Genomic DNA, 25,333 nt, shown 5'->3' on the forward strand with positions numbered 1-25,333 from the left:
CTACTAAAACAAAAGAGACATTTTGGGGCTGTACTCTTGAGCTGCACACACACCATGAAAGCACTGTGGTCGCAGTAAAAGGGAATCTTGCCTAGAATCCTGCAGCATGAACACGTGAGCCCTTATCTCATTGATGCGACCCCCATCTTTCTGGGCCAAACCCACTCGATAGCGGTCTCTGCTGCTCCCATTTTGACACAACAAAAGGAAAATTGCAACTTCCAGCAGCTCCCTCGCTCTATCAGCTGCCACACCCAGCTCGGCCTCCCCTCCCCACTTTTCCACCACGTGTCTCTTGTTGCCCTCGTCCAATCAGCTCGCGGCTCCCGATCCCTTTCGGCCAATCGGAGCGCGGACCGCCCGCCAGTTTATAAAAGCTTTGTCTCGCTCTCTCCAGCCTTCCTCGCCACCTCTTTAGAACGTTTAGCTCCTGCCGCCACGTTCGCAGAAGAGAACCTTGTGCTCCGCAACGTTCTATATTTAAAGGAGCCGCGGCGTTGGTCTAGTCTAACCTTCCTTTCCAACAAAAGTGTGGGGGAAGTGATTTTTTAAAAAAGCCAGGCAAAATGAGGGAAATCGTACACATTCAAGCTGGGCAATGTGGTAACCAGATCGGTGCTAAGGTGAGGATGGCAATTTTTTCCCCATGTAAATGCAACATTAGATGGGTGCTGTAAGAAAGGATACTACGATTGGATTTGAGGGTGGGATGGGGCAGAGGAGCAGATCAAGTCGTGGTTTAAAAATATTTGCCACGGTGGCAAAAACGGTCCTTGTCGAATGAAGTGCACATGGATGCACCCGAACTGCAAAAGAGGATTAACCAAAGATTTTGCATTATTATTTTTTAAGCGTACGATCATTTTCAGATATAAACTGGGTTTCAAACGTGTTGTAGCGGTGCTTCCGTTCTTGGTGAAGTGGGCTGCCTCTAGGCAACGCTATTGTACGAGAGGAAAAGATTTGGGCGGGAGGTGTGTGTGTGTATTCCGATTGATTTTTTTTAAAAAAAAGAGCTAATATAATAACTAATACCTGTTTACTGATCGCTTAAAACTCTTCCCTCTGAAAATTGTCTGTTAAATGGGAGAACGGAGCGCTGTTAACGTCTTCCATTTTCCCCACCTCCGTCACTATGTTTCCTTAATAAATTCTGCGATTTAAGATTAGTGGGATTTAGACTGTAGATCAGACGCTATTGCAGATGACTCAGCCAGGAAGGCGATATTCTCTTTCTCTCCCCCCCCCCCAAAACTCCCGCCGTTCATTCCGGCGTGGTGACGGTGAGCAAACACCCGCCAGCTTCTCTGTTCTAACGTCGCATGTAGGTTTTAAGCGCCAAATCGATTACGGAAACGAGGTGCAATTTGAATTGGGGGAGGGGTAGAACAAAAGCTGGACTGCTTCATCGTGATAGTGGGCTTGCCTCTTATTTGTGTCTTTAAGGGGGGGCGGTAGTATTTAGCTGATATGTATATACCTTAGGTGTGGGGGGACACGATTGGGAGGTAGAAGAAGTAAAACCATGTTCTCGATTGCTGATATCTGGGATCAATCAACTGGTGGAAAAAAGGGCAATTCCCTAAAAGATCTCTTCCTTCACCCCCAAAGGCAGATCTTAACGTTCTCTCTGCGGATTATCTGCCCAGTGAAATTAACTAGATTATTATATTGTCCGCGCGCCAGTCCCATTTCCTCTCCCATCCTACGCCCCACCCGTCCTTCCTTGTCAATTTCAGAGGTCTTAAACCAAAAATCTTAATGGTTTCCATGACTCACACGCCTGACTTCCACGTAACAAGCGTGCAGAGGTTTGCAGGCGGCCAGCGCTACCCCAGGCTGGATTACTCGGGAGTAAATCCCGCTGCGGGTCAACGAGAAAGCCGCTCTCGTTCAAACCTTAACTTGTGGTGTGTTTCTTTTGTTTTAGGGATTGTTTGCAAAGGATTTCCTCCGCTAGCCGAAAAGCCTTTCTTGAGCTCTGAATTTAGCAACTAAATAGCCTTTTAGCAATCGCTACTCCAGAACTGCAAAAGGGAGGGGCTGAAAACTGCCCTTGCTGAATATCTCGCTTGCATTTAAGAAGCGGCTTTTTAATGGGGGGGGGGATTTGTTGCCAGAGCTGCTGCAAAGCCCCCACCCCACCCCACCCCGCCAAGCAATCCATTACGATCAATCAAAGAGTAATAAAGGAGTCTCTAGCGAAAACGCTCCCTCCCAACCATAGATTTAGGAGGGGCTCCTTCTAGGGCTGTTATTATAAGAGTAGTAGAATAGCTTCTGCCAGTGCCTCCCCCACCCTCTTTTGTATTCGGATGGAGGGGAGGTCCCTCCTCCCCCCCCCAACATCTTTTTTCATACTGTGGCTATGCTTGTAATAAACGAATGCAGTAGGATAGGAACCCAGGGAAAAGATGGCCCCCCACACAGCTCAGCATGGGGGGGGTCATCTTTTTGTTTGCAAAAAGAGGAAAACACACTCTTGTGTGCCCCCCTTAAAGCTTGCTAAGAACGATCTGAAATTTTTAGTATCTAAAAATTAACAAACACCCCCCCACACACACATTTCCTTATGACCCAGAAAGAATCGTGAGGGTTGATTTTCCTTTTCTTCCGAGCAAATGCCCTTTCTGGCGCCAAATGGCCCGTGTGTGTCTCTCGCTCTCTCTCTGCCCCCCCTTCTAGCCCGCCCACCATCTTCCACCATTCTTTGTCTGTGGGCAGGCAAGCACATGGCCGCAGGGCTGGCTCATTTCATCTCCCTTTACATTTCCGGACTTCACTGATTGCTCCTCTTCTTGTTTAGGTAGTCAGATTTATTTATTTTTTAAGCGATTGCCTTTTCTCTTAACGTTGCTTTTTGGCTCCGTTCAGTTTCCCTCTTAAGCAGCCAAGACACCATTACCAGGCCTTTGTGCGTGTAATGGCTGCTGACTGGGTGGGACTCTCCAGCAAAGGAAGGGGGTAGGAGAGAGAGAGGGAGGGCTGAAGCATTTCCTAGCAGTACTTGTAAAAAAACACCATGCAATGACCTAAAAATCCCAGCAGATTGTGGCATCGTCATTAATCATGAGCAAAAAGATGAATCTCTCTTTCTTTTCATTTTTTGCCTGCTTAAATAGTGGCAGTATCTTCCAAGTAAATGAGCCTGGTTATCTTGAACTGGCTGCCAGCCACCCTAAAATTCCTCAGTAGTGCTGACATGTGCATAGCTCCTTAGATGTTGAACTGGCTTGAATCCAGATTTAACTGTTCTTGTGCAGTGGTTTGGTACAACAGTCCATTTACTCCAATTAGCCCTATTAAAATGAACAGGCTTGCTCCAAAGTATGCAGACTGGGAGTAGCGGTCTTATGCTGTGCAGAGAGTGATGGCTCTAAGGTGTGTCCCTTATAGCAGAGTTGGAAACAATGGCAGGCACCCTGTGGACACCTATTTGTCCTGCCATTATCCCCCCAACTCCAAAATAGGGGGTGGTATCCAGGGAATTGTTACGCATTTCCTCTTCTGTGCAGGTCGGAGACTTTATCTGGAATATTTCATGTTTTAAACATTAGCATAATGAATGGCAGATCAAAGTGTTCCAGAAGGGCGCAGCAGAGCTATTCTCAGGTCACCCTTAAATAAAACAACCTCCTTTTTTAAATTAGGTAGATCATAATAGATTCCAGAGCACAATAGCTAAAGGAAATAAAATCACACATGGTCAGAGTTGGTTCAGTCTAAGGAATACACAAGCTTTGGGATTTCACACAATTCATTAGGCAGAAAGAGCTCCGTGGCACTCCCAAAGCTTGCATGTTTCCTATGCCAACCTGTGTTGGTACACTGAAGGATCATTTTGCCCATTTTATCACCTTAAATAAGGGACACAATGAAAATCCTAGAGGCTGTTCTTTTCCCAGACCTGTGTGTTTGTGCCTCATATTTATATAATATATTCTAGAACAATGGCCATTTTGTGGGGCAGGATGTGGGTGGAGGGAGGGCTTCAGTAAGGACCCCTTGGGAGATCAGAATCATCTCAATGCACATGCATAATGTTGCATCACTCCAGAATTCAGTAAGTGGAGGCTGTGGTGGGTCGTGGTCAGGTTTTAACTACAACACTACTGTTGTCTCCAAAGAATGACAACTATTCCTTTATATGGGAGAATGAATAAAGAAAACATTTGCTCATGGACACCATTAGGATGTGAGCAAAAACTGCTCCCTCCTGCAGGGGATCCTAGTCACTGAAAATCAAGCCCCCTCCTATTTGCATAGCCCCATCCTTGGTTCTATTTCTTGGTCACAGTAGACTATGACAGCATGGGATGGGGGGAAGGTGTGAGACGGGATGTTGCCAAGTGGTTCGCGTACCATAAAAAATCATGATATATTTTGACATGCCCTGATTTGATAAATTGTAGGGTTTCAATTCTGAAATAAAGGTAATTCAGTTCTAGAACACTGTCCTATAGTGGTGTTGAAGGGGCAGAGGTTGTCTTTTTAATGCTGAACCCTGCATTGCCTTAGGCTATGATCTGGAATAAAGAACGGTGTTTTATGCTAAGGGATAGTGGTTCTGCTGCTTGGAAGCAACACCGCTTCTAGAAAAAGAAGGTTTAATCTCTTAAGATCCACCCAGTAATCCAGTGTCTTGATATTTCCCAGCTGCCACGCCCTGGTTCACCTCTGCATGACCTACATTGCAGTACATGCTTTAGTATGCAGGAAGGCGGGTCTGCGGAACTCTGCTGGCACCTGATGAATTAAAAAAAGAGAGTGTCTGTCTCTGACAGCGGAGCAGGAGAATTCTGCTTAGGTGCGTGGTTTCCAAGTGAGGAGCATCCTTCCTTTCAGATCATCGCCCGCCACGTTCCTGTGGAACAAAGGCTTCCCACCACAGTATCTACTCAGTCCCTAGAGCTGCCAACGCCCGCAGTTGCTTGGGCTGACGTTTTGAGCAAGTGTGCTGTTTCTTGCCTGATTGGGTCTGCAGTCTGGGTGAGGCTTGGCCAAGCTCACCCCCACCCACCCCTGGTGTATTTAAAAATTTATGGATCTGCAGTGCCTTGGGCGTGTTTGGCCAGGAAATGGCAAATCTTGGCCCGCCAGGATGAGTTTTTCCCTTGGCACTGACTTCAAGGCCAAAAAAAAGGGAGGGGGGATAAAGCCAGAGTCTTTGAGTGGAGCAAACTGTAGTGTAACCTTCCCCAATGTGGCGCTCTCCACATGGGTTGGACTGCGATGCCCATCAACCCCAGACAGCCAGTCTCACTGAGGATAATGGGTGTTGTAGTCCCACACCTCTGGAGGCCACCAGGTAGGGCATAGGAGCATGTCTGATCTTATGAAAACTTAGTGCAAACTTGGTTGCTTTGGAATTTGTGTCATAAGGAATATTCCCAATTTAAAAACAACTGACTTGTCTGCACAGTTACAGAGTAAATGTAACACTTGTGGGGGGTTGCAAGTGCTTTGTCACCAGATCGCCTTTTCTTCTAAAAATGGTGGCTTTTTTAAACAAACAAGAGTGTGACTTGGTAAATTCTGTAGGGCATTAACAGTGGGAAAATATAATGCTTCTGAGCTTTGTTAACCAGTGTGGGTTTGGCATAGAATACACTTGTCGCTGGACTACAATCAGTCCTGGCCCTTAATGTGGCTGTGTAATGTGTGTGTATCCAGGTGCATCCCTAAAAAGCATATTGTGTGAAGATGCCGTCCATCTTTTTTAGTTTGGGGGAATTCTCAAAAGAAAATCATTGGCTTAAAAAAAAAAGTGCAAGATTTAGAAACAGCAATGTTGTCTAATTCTAATACTTATGGCAGAATGAGGTTTAGAAAAAGAAAAAATAGCATTCATCGTAGCAAGACAACCAAAAAGTTACATTGTGTTTTAAGGAAATGTAGAAAAGCCTTGTGAGTAGTGACTGAAGGAACAAGGCAGCTATTTGAGGGAAAGACAGTGGTCTAGAATGATCTCCTTCTCTGCTCATCACCCACCCTTACCAAAGGGCCTACTTCTCCTAACTGATGTATTATGGGATGTGAGTAACTCTGTCTTATCCTGGGGCTTATATGTTGCTCCACCTTACCCTAGCAGATAATGGAGTGATAGGATTAAAACATCTCAAAGCAAAAGCTAAATTTATCTTTTTGTTCTTCATTTCCCTACTAGGATCACAAGCTGCATTCTGTGATTGGTTGCTGATGAATTTCAGTATTCTAGCTTTTTGCTGTTGGGGAAATCATAATAATTATCTCTGGTCGTCCTTTGGACATTACCAGGCCTAAAGAAAATCCATAAATAACATGAGGAGGAGTCAAGGTGCATCTCTAAAGAAACTCCCATTTTGTAGGCTGTCCCTAAACTTATTATAAACCATCCCTTTTATAAAGCTATTATTTAGGATTTATTTGATCTCTCTGGGGAAATATTGTGTAAACTAATATTTGCACTGGGTAGATAACATCTCTTTGGGGGGTGTGTGTGAATTCTTAACAACTGACTATGACCCTATTCACACGACACACTAAGCCATGGATAAACATTATGGCTTAGCACATTGTATGAACCGCTCCTAACCATGGTGGCTACACAACCACAGTTTAAACATGCTCACTAACCATTTGCTGCAAATGGGTTAGCAGCCCAACCATGTATTGTCTGAATAGGCCCAGCATAGTGCTCCTGTGCTACATAGCACAGGAGGCTCAAACTTTGTTCTCCAACCTGAGAAGATCTGAATGGGAACTTCTGGTGGAGACGTTATGAACCAAATTTGAGCTGTACTCCTCCAGCTTTCCAAATTGGAAGAGGTATTCACGCAAGTGTTTAATGGAGGTCCTTTACTAAAGACATTCCTGCACGTGCTCCCTTCTGTCTGGGTTTCCCCAAAGAAGCCTGGAACCTGTAGGAAAGCAATGGGACGTGTAGTCACACCTTAAACTACACTTCCCAGTGTTCTTTGGGGGGGATCTCTGACAATTTAAAATAATTTAAAATTTCATAGTGTGGATGTGCCCAAACAAACCACAAACATACTCTCTCTTTTGTTCTTGTTTGGTTATTAAAGCAAGAGGGGATGAGGAGTGCAGATTCCTTTCAGGGTATATAAATCTTACACACTTTGTTAGGACTAAATCCTCTTTAGAAGGAATGGCAGAGAGAATTCTGGGATGTTCATGCTCTATGTGTAAGTACAAGGATAGAACCCACCCAACCGTAACTTCATCCCTGCAGTAATTTACTCTGGTTATGACACTAGTTTAAAGCACTGCATTCTTTTTTTAAAGGTTTTAGATGCCCAGGGTCAGGTGGATGAAGCTGCATCTGTGAAGAGACTTATAGAGAGAGCAGCAAAAAAACAAAAACAAACCATGATTATAAACCTTAAATTTTATCTTTTGAGAGCACAATGGCTTGGATCCTACCTGGGCATCTTGTGAACAGAAAGCACCTTTCCATTCATAAGCTGTGATCCAGTGGGAGGAGGGGTGTTCTAGAGGATTCCCCACCCTGTGTGGAAGAGGGGGGGGAATTTGAGAGTGGCCTCCCCACCCCCCTTTCCATTGACAGGAATCCTCCACCAGATCTCTGTCCTCTCTGAACAAAGTCCGGTCCATTAAATATTAACCTACTTAAGTGTGAACTTGAAAACATGTGCATATCATGTTGGTTGTAGCAAGAGATTAGAACATTATTATTATATTTATTTATATCCCGCCTTTTTCCCAGTACTGAAACTCAAGGCGGTTTACAAGATTAAAACATGTACAATTAAAACATAAAAATATAAATTTACAAAAGTAAAATAGAATTAAACCTGCAGTAAAATTAAAAACATGTTTTGTTTTTTAAAAAGTAACAGATTAAAAAGGGTGGGGGATCCAATACATTAACACAGGTCCAGAGTAGTTCCAAAAGCCTGCCGGAACAAAAAAAAGTTTTTGCCTGCTTCACACAGAGGGAGCCAGCCTAGCCTCCCTGGAAAGGGAGTTCCAGAACCTTGGAGCAGCCACCGAGAAGGCCCTCTCCCGCATACTCATCAGGCGTGCCTGGGATGTTGGTGGGACTGAGAGAAAGGCCTCCCCAGAAGTTCTGAGCACAGGCAGGCCCATATGGGAGAATACATCCATGCACAAGAGAATGCTTCATGTTTATAGCGTGCCCCACATACATTATTTCACCAGTCTTTAAGTGCCCTGTTAGTTAGTTTTCTAATACCCATATGGCGGTGTGGGGTGTTGAGGCTGGAAGAAAGCAGATTGTCAAATGCCCCCCACTGAGTAGATGGCAGTGGTGAGATTTGAAATGCTTTACAGCTCAACTTCTTAACCCCAGTGCTACCTAACAATAGCAACTGTCCCTTGTTCCATACTTGCATATGAATTAGGAGGAACTTTGCTTTGGAAAGGTATCAACGGGGGACTTCAGCCATCCTGATTCTGAAAAAGGGGTTAGTAATTGGGAGATTGCTTGCTCCAAAGAGGAATGGTCTCACACCAAGCCAGTGTGGTGTAATGGTTAGAGTGCTGGACTGAAACTCAGGAGATCTGGGTTCTATTCCCCACTCAGCCATGAAGCCTGCTGAGTGTCTTTGGGCCAGGCGCTGACTCTCAGCCTAACCTACCCCACAAGGTTCTTGTGAGGATAAAATTGAGAGGAGGAGGATCATGTAAGCCGCCTTGGGTTCCTTGTAAATGGGAATAAGGCAAAATATAAATGTCGTCGTCATCATAAAAAGCCCTTTGCCTGGGCCTACTTCAATAGGAGAGGAAATAATGGAGAGATGCAATAAGAGGGGGACTGGAAAAGGGGAGGCTGGGGTCAGAGGTCAAGTGGTGGGAACCAGACAGAAAGCCCCGAAGCCTCAGGTTGAGTTTCTGGGTTGCCCAATTTCTCTCTAAACATAAGAACAGGAAACCATCTTGTAATGTTCCAGGTTTGCTTGTTTTCTTAAAATTGGGATCTTGTCTTGGAAAGTTATGGGGGGGGGTTGATCAGAGGATGTAGTTCATCATTGTTAGGAAACTAGATTTTGCATGGAGTGTAAATGGCTTGAATGTCATCTCTGGTCCTGTTGCTTAATCTTTCGGGGTTAGGGTGAAGGCCCAGCCTGGCTACCTTCTTAGTGAGCCTTTCCTTCTGAGCAGCTGTCTCTCTAGGAGGGTCCCTTCCAGGGCATGAGAGGAGGGCGGATGGCAGGCCGGCTTGGGCAGCCTGTGTCCCTCCAGTCAACCATTACCAGGGTGTAGAAAAACGCTTGGAATGTTTTGTCCCCGCCACACACAGCTGTGGTCTAAAGGGAGGCAAGAAAAGTGTGTGTGTGTGTGTGTGTGTGTGGAATTCTAAAAAATAAGAGTCCTGTTTTCCTTTTAGCTTTAGATGGATTCCTGTGGCAGCTTAAGAGGCCTCCTTTCTTCTCTCTCCCATTCCTATTCACCGCAGGGTATGGACAGATGGGCCTGTATAGCAGCCTCTCTTCCCTGCTGGATTTGATTACCCAGTGTCCTATAGAAGTGAAGTGCAGAAATGAAGGGTCTGTGTGTTTGGAAAGAGTGTGCATTCAACTTGCATAGTTGCTTCTAAAGCTAATGCTACCTTACCTTGTCCCCTACTCTTCAGTGGACTCTGTTCCCTTCTTCAGCACAGCGGGCTTAAGGGTAGGGTGACTCACCCTCTTTAAATTTGGCTGGGGGTGGGGGACAGGCCTGATGGCTCTCGATGCTGTAACCTGTTAGTTTTCAAACATACCTACGTCATCTCAAGAGTGGTGTGGGTGTGTCCTGTCCCCATTTCCAATCCATTCCCTCCAGCACTTAGAAAGAAAACCCAGGTGCCTAGTTGCTCAGAAGGAAAGGCTCACTAAGAAGATAGCCAGGCTGGGCCTTCACCCTAACCCCGAAAGATTAAGCAACAGGACCAGAGATTCAAGCCATTTACACTCCATGCAAAATCTAGTTTCCTAACGATCCTGACATCCCACCCTAGCGCTATCCGATGGACAATAGGATGTATCTTTTGAATACAATCCTGCTAGTGGACCTGGAAGATTACATTCTCGGACCTGCTCTCCTTGGAGATCTGCTTCCCTGGGTCTCATTGGACACCCCCACACCCCTCTTCTCCCCTTGCCTAGGGACCTTGGGACTCTTGGCTTTCAGAAGGAGCTATAATCCCTTGCGGGGAATTGATTTACAGAGGCCGGATACAAGCAGCTTAGCTTCAGTCCTTTGCCATCTGTCCAGTTCATGTGGTTGAAAGCTTGTTGGAGTGTGTGTGTGCGTGTGAGTGAAAGAGAGACCTCGCTTGTGTTCCAAGCAGCTGGCCTAAATATACTGAGGGGGTGAAGGAGGGTGAAAGAGTCATGCTATAGATCCAAATGGAATCTCTCCCAGCTAGGTTAACAGGACGCTGTGTGTGCGTGTTGTTAAACATGTGCACCTTGTTAGACTCTCACTACAGCAGGTGTCCTGTACTCTAAAGTCAATTATTTCTAATGACCCAATTCATATATAATAGCAATCTTGGATTAATAATCCATGAATTGTCAAAATTAGCAGGGGTGTGCGTGCTGCCTCCGGCATTCTCCTCACTTCTGCTTTCAGTTAATAACCTTGTGATCACACTGTGTGATGTCTCAACCTGGATACTCTAGGCGGTTTAGGGGTTAAACAATCCGGAGTTAACCCAATAACAAATTGTAGGTTAACTCCGGGTTGTTCAGCTCCTAAAGCATTCAGAGCAGTCATAGGTTCTTAACTGAAAGTGGGAGTGAAGAATGCAGCAGAGGCAGCACACTCCCTTGTTGGATTTCAGCAATTAACCCAGGATTGCTGTTGTGTGTGAACATGATCACTGTGGCCATGGCTAGACCAGGCCTATATCCTGGGATCGTCCCGGGATCATGCCTGTGTATCCAAATGACACACAGGGGATCCCGGGAGCAGGCAGGGACGACCCCTCCATTTGCCTGGGATAATTCTTAGGTCTAGCTAAGGCCTCTGTGTCAAGAAGACCAATGCACTGGCTTTCCAGTTGTGTTCTGAGAGCCTGAATCTCCTCAGACGTTTATGCACAGTTTCTCAAGGAGAACATCAATGCTGGTGACCAAGATTTTGCCGTTGCCAGTTTTGTGCTGTGAGTGTTTGTGTTGTGGCTATTCTAGGGTCTGTTTTTAGTTTTTAATGAGGTAATAGTGAGGTTCAATTGGCTTGTGGCCACAACTCTGAACTGACACAGTGCCCTAGAATTTTCCCTCAGAATCTTCTGCAAGATGCAGGGTTCTCTGGTAGACAAATCAATGTGCAAAGCAAAGGAAGCTGGTATATGAAAAAAATGTCACACTAACGCAGGGGACCAAAACTTATTTCAACCCAAGGGCCGAAATCCATTTTAGAGAAGTTTTCAGAGGCTGCATTCCAGTGTTGAAGGGGGGCAAGCCCAAAGGGACAGGGACCAAAATACCAGTATAGTTCAGCTTGATGCTCTTACTGCATGTAACTAAGCTAGGAGAGGCATTTTAATCTCAGAATGGAGGGGGGATGCACTAAAATGGGGGAACCACCAGACAATTAGTGGCTGGGGGGGGGCAAGGGAAGGGGTGTAGCTCTCTGGTGAATCCCAGGTGAGATGGATTTGGCCCCCAGGCCTAATTTAATGGGTCACACTCCTGGTTCTCTGGAAGGAAAGGGTGGCAATGCTAGCTTAAAGGGCTGTAAAGTGGAAGACTAGTGATTGCTGAAAATAGTAGTATTTGCTCCTTGCAGAGCTCCGTTAGAGTTCTGAGTAAAACCCAGAGTGGATTCACCGCCCCACTGACATTGGAGCCACCAGCTCCACTGGGTTTAGGCAGGAGGTGCTGGGTATGAAGCCAATGCCTCTGGGTAAATGGCTATTTTCCCATGGCTGCTCTTCAGGGGAAGAAGGCAGTTATTGTCTCGGCTGCTCCATCTGCTGAGTCAGCCCCTTTGCCCTTTCCAAGGGAAGATATTAACTGTGTCTCTTGTGAAAAGGAGCACGTGACTGTTGTGAAGTGACTGGGAGCTGCAGAGCCAGAACAGCAGAGATGGTCTTTTTATGGTCGCTGAAGAAGTAGCCCAATGTTCACATTTCCCAGTCACATCCATACTTTACCATAACTACATACCCAGGTCTTACTGAGAGGCAGTTGAGCCCTAGAACCGGTTTTCACTGCCCAAGCTCCGCTTCGGAACAACTTGGGTGTTAATGAGTAATCCTGACCATGTGCAGAGTTTGTTTCTCTTGTCAACTGTCCGTCCCTCACCTCTGCAGCGCTCCCAGTTTGAAACTGTTACATCCATGTTCATTGGGGCTGCAAATTTTCTTCATTAAAGGTTTTTAATACTTAATGTAAGAAGTGCCATGCTGGATCAGACCAAAGGTCCATCTAGTCCAGCACTCTGTTCACACGGTGGTCAAGCAGCTGTTGACCAGGGAGCAACAAAACAGGACCTGGTTCTACAGCACCCTCCCACCCCTGTTCCCCAGCAATTGGTGCGCACAGGCTTACTGCCTCGAATACTGGAGGTGGCTCACCTTCCAACCGATATGTCCCACTAAATGAGAGTGCTTTATTTAGCCAGGCAGCACTTCCCCCAAAGTTAATTATGTTAAACGAAGTAACTTACAAAAACTGCAGGCAGCAGGCATCCTCTAAGAAGATGCTCTTTTCTCTCCCTCCCTCCGCTGCCCCCTGGGTGTTTCCGTCTGGCATAGGAAGGGATCCTCCCTGAAAGGTGGGTGAGATGCTGTCTCTGATGCAAAGGAAACGGCCTCATACCAAGTTAGGCTACTGCTTGCTTATCCAGCCCAATATTGTCTTCTCTTTATTGGTAGTGGCCTTCCCTTCCAGGATCTTGGGCGCAGGTCTCTTCCATCGCCTACTTCCATGAGCCTTGTTTTAATCAGAAATTTCAGGCGTTGAACTTGGGATCTTCTGCATGCTCTCTGCCACTTAACTACACTTGTTCCTCAAATCTGCTCCTCCTAAGGTGGGCATGTGCAAATAAGTGCAGGTTTCATTATTGATTGGATGACAGCTCTAACTATTAAACATGAGATACACATATCATGGGTGGGCAGAAGGTAAATCTCCAGATGTTTGGCAACTCCCAGAAGCCCCTGCCAGCATGGCCAATGGTCAGGAATGCTGGGAATCATAGTCTAAAACATCTGGCGTTTGGGACTATTTTCTGCCCACACTTATCAAGATGCTGTTGGGCAGCTTTCTCCAGTCTGGCACCCTCCAGAGGTATTGAACTACAACTGTCATCAGCCCCAGTCAGCTCAGCCCATGGGCATGGATGATGGGAATTGTAGTCCAAAGCATATGGAGGGTGCCGGGTTGGAAAAAGGCTGCTCTAAGGTATCTACTGTTTAAGTACTGTCCTGCAGACTTCCTTAGAATTAGGAGAAAGCATCTTGGGGACATTTGCAAAATAACTTCACCGTAAGATCTTGCTTGGGAATGAAGTCACAAATCTATAGCTTTCCTCTAACTATGAGGAAGCTGCTTTTTCTGTGAATGGAAAAAAGGGCCCACCATGTGGGCAGGCGGCAATCATATGTGTCTTTCCCACAGATTAACCCCGTTGTTTCTTCAGGGTGTGTGTAGACACATTTCCTCTAGCTTGAATCTTTCTTTTTCTGTTTATCCCCTGCAGTTCTGGGAAGTGATCAGTGATGAACATGGAATTGACCCCACTGGAACCTACCATGGAGACAGCGACCTGCAGCTTGACCGCATCAGTGTTTACTATAATGAGGCCACTGGTAAGCATTTTTCATTTCCTTGCCACTGCACGCACTGATGCTCTGGAGTGCCTCCGTCCACTTTCCCAAACTGCACGACCATGCAGGGACTGCCTTGTCTTCCTCTCTCACTCTGCTACTGTTGGTTCCTGTGTCCATTATCTTTTGACCGAGGCACTGGTACGAAAAGAGAATATGAAAAATCTACAGAGCTATAGTAAAGGGACTGTTATTTTACCACTCAAGCTCTGTGCCACTTCCAGACTCTTGTTATAAAAGAGCAAAAAAAGAAAAGAAAAAAAGAGACAAGTCTCAAACGTTACTTGGAGAAAGATTGCCCTGTTAGAATAACACAACAAATTTGAAATCTTGTGCTCCTGAAGAAGGTTTCTGCCAAAACGTGTCGGGCAACTTAACTATTTTATTCTTTTTATTTATCGGTACCATTTTGAGGCTTGCCTCTTTTGCATTGGTTCTAGCGCATTCCTGCTAAAGGTGTCCACCTGTGCACAATTCTTTCCAGTGTCTAAAGTAGGGGTGCAGAACCTAAGGCCCAGGGATCCAAATTCAGCTTTCCAGGGGTCCCAGCCTGTTCCTCCCAAGTTTCCCCAGAAGGCTAAGAGCTCCTTCCCCATGCCCCACCCTGCTTTCCACCAACCACTGATCGGTGTTTTCCCATTCATGTAGGTTGAAATGCTTCTTAAGGCTTAGCTACTGGTTAGAGCTTTATGCTAAAATATGCAAAAACAACCACCACCATCCTTTTTACCTTTGGACCTGCCTGCCACTGGAATGCATGCCTCCCCTACCACCACCACCCCGACAGCTTCTCCTAAAAGATATGTGGCTCACGGGCTGAAAGAGGTTCAACACCCCAGGTCTAAAAGCTTAGCAAAGCCAGGAGGACTAATACCTTGCATGGATATTAAACCAGCAGTGCAATTGGGATCTCTCTTTCTCATGGGAAGAGTCATGCATGTGAGGTGGGGTGGTCTTTCTGTTGCATCGGCGGCGTCAAACCTGATACTTATCCCTTCTTTCTGCTAGGTGGCAAATACGTCCCTCGTGCTATCTTGGTCGATTTGGAGCCCGGAACTATGGACTCAGTAAGGTCTGGGCCTTTTGGCCAGATCTTCCGACCAGACAACTTTGTATTTGGTAAGATGCGGTCTCACCCTTTGCTGCTTGTGTCTACGGTTGGCGGGGAAGGATATAAGGGGCTGTGATTATCTTGACTGGGTTTAAAGAAAAGCCTTCCATAAAGCTGGCCTTCTATATTGTTGTGGAAGGAAGAAGAGAATCATATGGCTTTTGTGCCTGGTGGCTGCCCAAACCATTCTCTCACATTTTGATGCTGTGGACACAAGATGGTGGTCTTCAAAATGTGCAAGGGTGACTAAAGTGCCCCTAAATCTTGGGCAAATTTGAATTATGGGGTGGGGGGCTCACTGAGGATTTTTGCAGAGCTTAGAATTGTCTGTTTATAAAACCCTTTCGGGGAACATTTGCATGGTGGGAGGGCCTCCCATGCTTTTTCCATGGGGCAGGATCATGGGGACCCCCACAGCATAATTCACACCTCTTAAAAAGACATGGGAAAAGTCAAAAGGCTGTAAAAAAAAAAAAGCTTCTACCATTACCCTGCAGTGTTGGCCCATGCAGTAAACTGATGGGAGAAGCACAGCCTTGTGCGCAAGGAGATGTACCGAATGAACCTAATGGGAATAGGCTGGGAAGCAAAGAGTCGCTTGTAACTTGAGGAAGTGATGCCCGCCTTAGCCCAGGCTTTACAGTTTCTCTCCCACTTTCTCCTGCTTCCTTCAGGCCAGAGTGGAGCTGGTAACAACTGGGCTAAAGGTCACTATACAGAAGGTGCTGAGCTGGTGGATTCAGTCCTGGATGTAGTGAGGAAGGAAGCAGAGAGCTGTGACTGTCTGCAGGGTTTCCAGCTGACCCACTCCCTGGGTGGTGGAACCGGCTCCGGGATGGGCACCTTACTGATCAGCAAGATCCGCGAGGAGTACCCTGACCGCATCATGAACACCTTCAGTGTGGTGCCATCACCCAAGGTCTCCGATACAGTAGTGGAACCGTACAACGCCACCCTCTCAGTGCACCAGCTGGTGGAGAACACGGACGAGACCTACTGCATTGACAATGAGGCCCTCTATGACATCTGCTTCCGTACCCTCAAGCTCACCACTCCCACCTATGGCGACCTGAACCACCTGGTCTCGGCCACCATGAGCGGCGTCACCACTTGCCTCCGCTTTCCCGGACAGCTGAACGCCGACCTTCGCAAGCTGGCTGTCAACATGGTTCCCTTCCCCCGGCTCCACTTCTTCATGCCCGGCTTCGCCCCCTTGACCAGCCGTGGCAGCCAACAGTATCGGGCCCTGACAGTGCCAGAGCTGACGCAGCAAGTCTTCGACGCCAAGAACATGATGGCAGCCTGCGACCCCCGCCACGGGCGCTACCTGACTGTGGCAGCCGTCTTCCGGGGCCGTATGTCCATGAAAGAGGTGGATGAGCAGATGTTGAATGTGCAGAACAAGAACAGCAGCTACTTCGTCGAATGGATCCCCAACAACGTCAAGACGGCTGTGTGTGACATCCCTCCCCGGGGTTTGAAAATGGCAGTCACCTTCATTGGCAACAGCACAGCCATTCAAGAGCTCTTCAAGCGCATCTCCGAGCAGTTCACAGCCATGTTCCGCCGTAAGGCCTTCCTCCACTGGTACACAGGCGAGGGCATGGACGAGATGGAGTTCACAGAAGCAGAGAGCAACATGAACGACCTGGTCTCCGAATACCAGCAGTACCAGGATGCCACAGCCGAGGAAGAGGAGGATTTCGGTGAGGAGGCTGAGGAAGAAGCGTGAGGTTAATCTGCTCCCATTTAAAAAAAATAAAATCAATCCGCACAAAATAAAAATTAAAAAAACAAAAACAAATTGCATCTCCATGTTCTGTTTCTTTTTCCTCCTTCTCCAGCTTGCTCTGTCAATCTTTCCTCCAGGCTTCTCTTATGGGGCAGCCTCCATTTAAATACTGGCTTGTGGTGGTCTCGCCTCTTCTATGTGTTCTTTCTCGGTGGTGGGTGTAGCCTGTGGGTGATATCATGGGGATGATGGGAATTGTAGTTCAAGGTATTTGGTGGGCGCCAGGCTGCCTTAGACGCATAACCACATATGTAGAAAGGCAGTTGTCTTAAAATGGAGACCTGTTCCTGAAATACGTAGGTCTCTCCTCCTGCCAAATGTAATATTTTCTAAGTGCTATCTGGCTTCTGCTGGTGTGAGCTACTGATCCGATGAGCCACAAGCTGATGGTTTCAAATTGCGTTTGCTAACAGGAAGGTATTTTGTCTCTGGATGGCATGTAGAATGGGTGCGAGAATGATTTGGAATGGGTAGATTCCCTGATCTGCAGATCTCAGATGCTAATCTCTGAAGAAACTGCCATTGAAGCAAGAGCTGTACGTCTTAAACAACTAAGGTTATTGTAAAATAGGGTGGGGAATCTATGGCTCTCCAGGTATTGTTGGATTCCATCAGCCTCATCCAGCATGGTCCAGGCTTAGGGGTTAGGGCAGTTGGAAGTCCAGCAACGTTTGGAGGATTACAGGTTCCCCACCCTTGATGGAGAAGGAGCTTGTTGAATTGGAGAAATAAAGCACACATTCCCTTAACATGAACCACTGGTCAAAGGTGTTCAGCTATATGGTTTTAATATCGCATGTGTGCAATAGAAAAACACTGGTCAGGCTCCTTCCTATTAACGCTCATTTGCCCCCCAGGATCTGTGCTCTGTTTTGGCTCTAAAGTCCCCCAAATGCATGAGGCCCCCAAAGTAGCTTTACTGACCAAAACATGTGACATGGTACAAATTCCTGACCCTAAGCGATTTTAAACCTGTGCCCCATCTTGCCTTCTGAACAAAGTGGGGTTTTGTTCAGTGTTCATCTGCTCACTCTAAATATGAGTTGGTGCTTGCAGATGGCAGCTGGGCCTTGCTTTCCCGTTACTGTATTCCAAAGAACTGCCCCGTAAAATGCTTTCCCAAGGGAATTCAAAACCATTTTTAACCTGAATAACATGTGAAGCTTGAACCCTACACAGCTGGGTAGCACCCAGTAAAGGTAAGCGTTGTTTGAGAGGGTGTCTACATTTGTGCTAGTTGGAATAAAACCAAACAGCAGGAGATTGCAAAGGGAGGCAAACTTCTATGGCTGTTGTCATAAAAGTAATAATCTTACTATTAAAATAGATTTGTAGCCACCCTGAAAGATGTCAAGGAGCTTGATTCTTAGAAATGTGAACAAAAGCAGAGGTAAAACTCATTGGTGGTAGGTCAAGTCCAAATGAGTGGTTCAGTGTAAAGGGACAATATATATTTAGCCACTGATTCTGCCCAAATGGTGATATTTGAGAGGCTTCACCACCATTCCTCTATCTTGGCTTCCCCCCCCCCCCCCCCCAGTCTCCTGCCTTTTACCTCAGCTTCCCCGCAACTCTTCACTGATTTTTTCCTCTTCTTTTTTTTAAAAAAAAATCCCTCTTTTTTCATATTGAAAAGATGTCTTGTGAACAAATAAAAAGGTTTTTCTTAAAGTTTCCTTTTTGTATTGAGTGTTATCACTGTCCCTGTGAAAGCCTCCATCTGTACAAAAAACATGACATAAAAATTACTTTCTTCACCTTCTGGGATGGTACAGGAAAAAAATCGATCTTTTCCATCACCTGGTCTAGTACTTTTTTCTTTGTTTACTAAACTGGTTTATCAGTTTTATCAAAACTGGGAGGAGGCTTTGGGAGAACATGCCACAGTTACCGCATGAATAAAGTGGTGGGAATAGGAACATTCAAAGCATAGATAAAATGGTGGGAAAGCCCCTTGACTGAATTATAGAGAAATGGTTAAATTCAGCCTGACCCCTGAGAGGTGGGATGTGGCAATCGGAGAACTCTAAAGCAACGGGAGTAGCTACAGCCATGTAAGTATGTAAGAAGGGAGAAGACTTTCGAACCATCGCACCACCCCTCTGCAAGACGGTGAAGTGTTATCCTCGCAGCAGGTCTTATGAGGTAAGCTAAACAGTGGGGGTGTCATTTTGCAAGTTTCCTGCCTTTATGGGGAAATGGGCCCAAGTCTTCCTATAAGCGCTGGCCGCACAAAGTAGGCTGGGAGCATGTTCAAAGAGGAGGGTAAGTGCAGGAGCGTGTGTATGGGTCTTGGGGCAGCCACCTCAAGGCAGAATTGGAGAAATGGGAATTGGTTGAGGTGATCTGGAAGTGCTGCTGCCACCACCACTCATTTTGTTTTATAGGGAGGGTGGCCCTGCCCTCTTAATACTGGGCCCCACTTCCCCTAGGTATACAGGCTCTTGGAAATGGGTCCTGTGTTGCATGTAGGGATTCCTGTTTAGCCTGGAGAAGAGAAGATTGAGGGGAGACATGATAGTACTCTTCAAATACTTAAAAGGTTGTCACACAGAGGAGGGCCAGGATCTCTTCTCGATCATCCCAGAGTGCAGGACACGGAATAACAGGCTCAAGTGACAGGAAGCCAGATTCCGGCTGGACATCAGGAAAAAATTCCTGACTGTTAGAGCAGTACGACAATGGAATCAGTTACCTAGGGAGGTTGTGGGCTCTCCCACACTAGAGGCATTCAAGAAGCAGCTGGACAACCATCTTTCAAGTATGCTTTAGGGTGGATTTCGGCATTGAGCAGGGGTTGGACTCAATGGCCTTATAGGCCCCTTCCAATTCTGATATTCTAGGATTCCAAGTGGACCTCAAATCTTGAACAGCAGGAAGATCCGAAGCTCAGTGTGATAGCGCACATGCTTGCCATGCAGAAGGTCCCAGACCCTCCCAGGCTTCTTCAGGTAAGCCAAGGAAAGAATCCCACCTGAAACCCTGGAGTGCCATTGCTGCCAGTCTCAACAATACTTGGGCTAGATGGACCAAGGGTCTGACTCCGTATAAGGCAGCTTTCTATGTCCCTAAAACTAGTAGCCTTCAAGTTTTGCTGCTTTGTGCTTTAAATGTAGTTAAAAATACTTGGACGCAGAGGTGGCCGTGGGAAACAGAAAGCAACCCCCGATCTACTCCCATTGCTAAATCCCTCTGGTTAGTTGAAGGCACATTTTGCCTTCATAATATTTCACCCCCCTTGATGCTGCCACTGCCTATTAAACATATTAACACTGGTGCACCAAATAGATATAGCACAGCCTTTAAATGAATTCAAGGTTTGTCCCAAGGATTTGGTGTGGCTTTTCAAAAACCTGGCCTATTCCGTTTGCTGTTTTACTCCAGTTTGGTGCTCCTGCACAGTATTGCTTGATATTCATAACTGATATTCCAGGAAATGTTTTGGCTCTGGAGGCTGTTACGTTTTTTTAGCACACTGCGTGTCAAGTAATAGATTGGATCCAGATTTAGCTATACTTGGAGGAGACCCACTGAAATCAATGGGATGTAAATGGTCATGACTAGCTTAAGCTGCATTGATTTCAATGTCCAGTCTTTAAGTATGACTAAACCTGGATTCAACCTATTATGTTTGGAGCTGTCATTAGCTTTGGTTCCCTCACCCTTTGATCAGTCTTGGCAGCCATCTTAGGTAGGGTGATCATATGGAAAGGAGGACAGGGCTCCTGCAGCTTTAACTGTTGCGATGAAGAGGGAATTTCATCAGGTGCTGCATGCATGCAAATAACACCTGCTGAAATTTCCCAGGAGCCCTGTCCTCCTTTTCATATGGTCACCCTATGACTTAGGCCCACAAAAGGGGAAAACATGGGGAAAACTAGAAACAAGTAAAAGGATACCTTTATGTTTGTTTATTAAGGCAACCTAAAGTAGGTTTTAGCCAAAAGGATACCTTTGTGAACCCACAATCATTTCAAGTGCTGGAAGCAATTGCTTGAGTCATGCAAATATAACTTCGCAGTTTAGTTTAAAGGGAATAAATGATGTCATATTGGCTAATATTTACCCAGCCTGAATGTGTCATGGTGATTATGAATGAATCTTGCTCATATGGATTAGGTAAAACAACACTTCCACTTCCATGACACAGCAGTAAATGAAAAATTATAAAGGTATCGTAAGACAGCAATGTTTTAATATAATAAAAGTTAATGTTTTCAGCTGTGAATGCTTCAGTGGTCTGATAGTGAAAAGGCTTACACCACAATAAATGTGTGTTTTTTAAGGTGCCCCAGGTCTCAAGTTATTTTTACCAAGAGTCCATTGCAACACAAAAGCCTTTCTGGGTATATGAATAATATCTTCCCTTTGTTGTGTAATTATACTGTCTCCACATACTGCATTTCATCAATTGATGACCACAACATGAAGGATGACTTGTATGATCATGCAAATAGAGCAAAAGTGGCATATGGCTGAAATTAATACAGATACAGTGCTCTTAAAGGCTGAATCCTGGGATAAAAGATGCAATAATAAAAACAACAGTGCCTCTGAAGAAGTACAGAGCACATTTGCATACTATGAAGTAACAGCAGTCTGTCCGTGTCCATTTAGGATTTAAGATTGCCTTGGAAGCTGATAGACAATTTTTCCTTAGAAGTTTTTGAGCAGACCACGTCCTGGAGGATTCCTGCATTGACAAGGAGTTGGTTAGATGACCTTTGAGACTCCTTCCAGCTCTTATGATCCTAAGGCCTGGGCTCTTGGTCCCATCAGTACCTCGCTAATTAACACCACTGGTTATTTTCCTTCCCATTTTTGTTTTAACTTTGCCACACCCTCCTTACCCCATGACTGGTGAATCATGGTAATTTTATGAAGCGGTGTCTGAGCTTTTGCAATACAGCGGAAGATGCTTGGAATCTCCACTCTGGCGATCTCTTTCTCCTGTGGCGCGTGGCTACACGCTGATGAGATAAAAGCATTCTGTACATGCTCAGATGCACGGGAGGAGGGCGGAAAGAATCCTGGAAGGAATCCTGTCTTCCATCTTCTCCCACCCCCACGTCTTGTTTCTGCAAAGCGCAGACGGAAGCGGATGCAGCCGGCGGGGCTGCTGCGTGGGTGGAAGGAAGCGGCCGGCTGTGAGGGGTGGCGCTCCACGTGGCAGGCTGGAGAGGGGCCCCTCAGGGGGGAAGATGGAGCCATGTTGAGAGTCGGCCTGCGCGTTGAGAGGCCTGACACGGTGGGATTCTGGGCCGTACCACTTCAGCCTGCAGGGCATATTTTTGCATGCGTCCTCCTATTAACCCAAACACTTCTCAACTCCCTCCATGCAGTAAGTTACTACGAAATGTTTAGCCTCGCTCTCTCTCGCGGATGGGCACAGGGAGGGTTTTATGTAATTGCAACAAAAGTAACGCCCCGCCTAGTCTGTAATGGTATAGACCGCGGAATGCTGCTGATGCAAAGGAAATGTGCTTACCGCTCCCTCCTCCGTTTGCTAGTCACGCATCTCAGGAGTCCTGGTTTTTTGCTCGGTGCACTTAACGGCCGTCGCCGTATCCAGGCAAAATCTAGCCAATAAAAAGATCTACACCAAGCACGATATAACACTTTGAAAACAGTATATGGAATGTGTCCTGGTCCCAAACAGTTGTCAAAACCGTTATAAAGCAGGAGTGTAGGTCCTGCCCTGTTCTCCACCAGCAATCCACTCTAAAAAACAATAGTTGCTGCCTTTCAATAGCTGCCCGAAAGGCAGAAATCCAACAGGACGGGATTTCCTAGCGCCTCGTCTCCAAGCCAGAGAAGATTGAGGGGAGACATGATAGCACTCTTCAAATACTTAAAAGGCTGTCACACAGAGGAGGGCCAGGATCTCTTCTCGATCCTCCCAGAGTGCAGGACACGGAATAAGGGGCTCAAGTTACAGGAAGCCAGATTCCGGCTGGACTTCAGGAAAAACTTCCTGACTGTTAGAGCAGTACGACAATGGAATCAGTTACCTAGGGAGGTTGTGGGCTCTCCCACACAAGAGGCCTTCAAGAGGCAGCTGGACAAGCATCTGTCAGGGATGCTTTAGGGTGGATTCCTGCATTGAGCAGGGGGTTGGACTCGATGGCCTTGTAGGCCCCTTCCAACTCTGCTATTCTATGGTTCTATGATATTGCCTCCAGTATCAGAGGCAGCATTCATCTGAATAACTAGCCGCTGGGGAACAGGAAGCTGCTGTTGCATTCATGCTCTGCTTGTGGTATTCCCAGAATTGATGTGTGTGTATGAGAGAGAGAGAGAGAGGGAGAGAGGGAGAGAGGTTGGCAGGGCTAGTGCTGCCATAGAGGCAGCTCAGGCGGCGGCCTAGGGCGCCAAGCAAGCTGCTCTCCTAGAGCGGCTTCCGGGCACGCTGTTCCAAAGCTGCTGCCCTCCAACCCCAGCGTCCTGGCTTCGAAGCCAAGACGCTGGGGTTGGGGGGCAGGGCGTAGGCTTCGAAGCCGGGAGCGGGCGCGGGGGACGGCTTCAGTACGGCGCGCCGGCCCTGTCAGATAGGAATCCTGCCAGAGAACACCTGTTGGGGGCTAGATAGCATCATAATATAAATTACTGCGACAGGAAGGGATAGGCCAGCTTGCCCCAACTTCGTGCCCTCCAGATGAGTTGAGCTACAATTCGCATAGCTGGCTGGGGGATTATGGGAGTTGATCCAACACATATAGGAGGGCTCCTGGTGGGAGAAGACTGAGGTTAGGCATGCTAAATTCCTAAAAGGAGAGATGCTAAAGCTCAAGCCAGTGTCTCCTGCTCAGTGTGTGAAATACCTTGCAATTATTTTGGAAGAAGAAGAAAAAGAAGTGGTACATTATTGGAGATAAGGTGCAATAGAAGTTTATTTTGTCTAAAGCGCACCCATCAGGCAATCCCAGAACACCTTCTCATAGTTCAGTGGAGGCTCTGATGTCAGTGGGGCAGTGAATCTGCTCCAGGCTTCAATTAGAACCAATCAGAACTCTAAAAGAGCTATTGGCACCATCGATCGCTCCTTTAGAATTCTGAGTGGTTCTGACTGAAACCTGGAGGGGATTCACCACCCCACTGATATTGGAGCCACCAGCCTCCACTGAAAAATATATTTGTTTATTTATTGCATTTCTAATACTGCCCAATAGCCAAAGCTTTCTGGGCGGTTCACAAAAATTAAAACCATTCAAAGTAAGGAGGGGATTACGGAAGTTGAAGTCACAATGGAGGGCTGGCTTCTGGTTTGATGGGTCCCCCTCAGCAAGTGCTCTCTGTTGGGCCCCTTTCTCTGAGGGAAGACCCTATTGGGCCTACTGGTGGCAACGGCACCAGGGGCCGCAGTAGGAAGCAGTGGCAGGCCCCTGCTGCCGTTCAAATTCCTCACGAAGCCCCTGCATCAGAGCTGCTGTGGGAAATTGAAATGGTGTCAGACCCAGCACTGCCTTAAGCCATTTTTTAAACAAGCCCCCACCCCCACAATGTGGCATTGCCGTGAGTGTAACGTAGCTTCTTACGAATCATCAAAAAAGCGATGTCACCAAAAAGAGGACAAAAGAGCATTCCAATTTGTTTAATATTTCCCGATGCTCATTTCTACGTACAGATGCAAATGTAGAAATAATTATTGGCATTTAAATAGAAATACAGTCTGTCTCTCCATAGTGTGGAAGACTGTAACCAGGTTCCACCTACTGTCTAGGTGCTTCTAACTTCTGATGGGTAACAGATTTTATGTTTTGTTACCTTTAAATCAGAATTGTACAGGGCAGCTCCTTAAATAGAGAATGCCTCCAAATAGAGGACTGTGTTCTCTGTAAAAAGGGACACATGTCCGCTCTCCTGGCCTGAGGGAAGAAAGGCTGCATCACATAAAAGGAAGCCCACCACTCTTTCTGCTCTACTCTTGCTCCCCACACGACGGAAAAATAATACCCTTGCCTTGTTAAATGTACCTCAGGCGCAAACTCAGTAGTTTTGAGGTGTTCCCCCACCCCTTCCACCACTGCCCAGCGATGACGTGGGTCAGGATTTGAGGGCATCCCATCAGGCCAGAGGGGAAGTATGGCTGTGACTCATGCTTCTCGAGGCTCAGAAAAAAAGCCTCTTTGTTCGCCCCTGTTCTCCCGTGAGGCCACATCTGTCACGTTCCGCCCATTAGGGCGGCTGTGAAATTGGCTGCTCTTTCCAGCTGGCATCTCATCACTGAGCTGCAGTCACACACGCACCCGGAGGGCTGCGGGACAGACTAACACATCATCCTCACTAAGGGGAGGACACAGCCTTGGCTAGTGAATGCAGCATGGCCCACCCTTCCCGGGCCAGACGCGGCTGGGGCTGACCTCTGCAGCTGCTGGATCCGGCAAGAGAAAAGACAATAGGCCCAGTCACGGTTAGCAGAGGAAGGAACTGGCAGGATTAAAAGCAGTGGAGTTAAAAAAAACCCACCACATATACAGGCTTTATTGAGGCCTGCTTGGATGCCCCCCCCTCTCAATATTTAAGATGGCAGAAAGTGGGGAATGGCCGCATTATGCTGGAAAGACCTATTAAAATGGTCCGCCCCCAGAGGCTAATGGACTCCGAAGGATTCCAGAGGGCTCTGGGG

The 25,333-nt window shown here is 46.7% G+C and overlaps 1 protein-coding gene across 1 annotated transcript; it reads left to right on the forward strand.

The window, feature by feature from the left end:
- Positions 1-386: 386 nt before the first annotated feature.
- TUBB (tubulin beta class I) lies at positions 387-18,378 on the forward strand. The gene is made up of 4 exons (XM_063122289.1): positions 387-623; positions 13,678-13,786; positions 14,813-14,923; positions 15,590-18,378. The coding sequence occupies exons 1-4, from the start codon at positions 567-569 to the stop codon at positions 16,645-16,647; spliced, it is 1,335 nt and encodes a 444-aa protein (XP_062978359.1). The 5' UTR covers positions 387-566; the 3' UTR covers positions 16,648-18,378.
- Positions 18,379-25,333: the final 6,955 nt, after the last annotated feature.

This window comes from Elgaria multicarinata, chromosome 3 (genome assembly GCF_023053635.1).
Source record: "Elgaria multicarinata webbii isolate HBS135686 ecotype San Diego chromosome 3, rElgMul1.1.pri, whole genome shotgun sequence".
NCBI classification, from domain to species: Eukaryota; Metazoa; Chordata; class Lepidosauria; order Squamata; family Anguidae; genus Elgaria; species Elgaria multicarinata.

Coding starts and splice junctions, on each gene's coding strand:
- TUBB (XM_063122289.1), top strand. CDS start 567: ATGAGGGAAATCGTACACATTCAAGCTGGGCAATGTGGTAACCAGATC. Junction 624..13,677: donor GTAACCAGATCGGTGCTAAG/GTGAGGATGGCA, acceptor TATCCCCTGCAG/TTCTGGGAAGTGATCAGTGA. Junction 13,787..14,812: donor TTACTATAATGAGGCCACTG/GTAAGCATTTTT, acceptor TCTTTCTGCTAG/GTGGCAAATACGTCCCTCGT.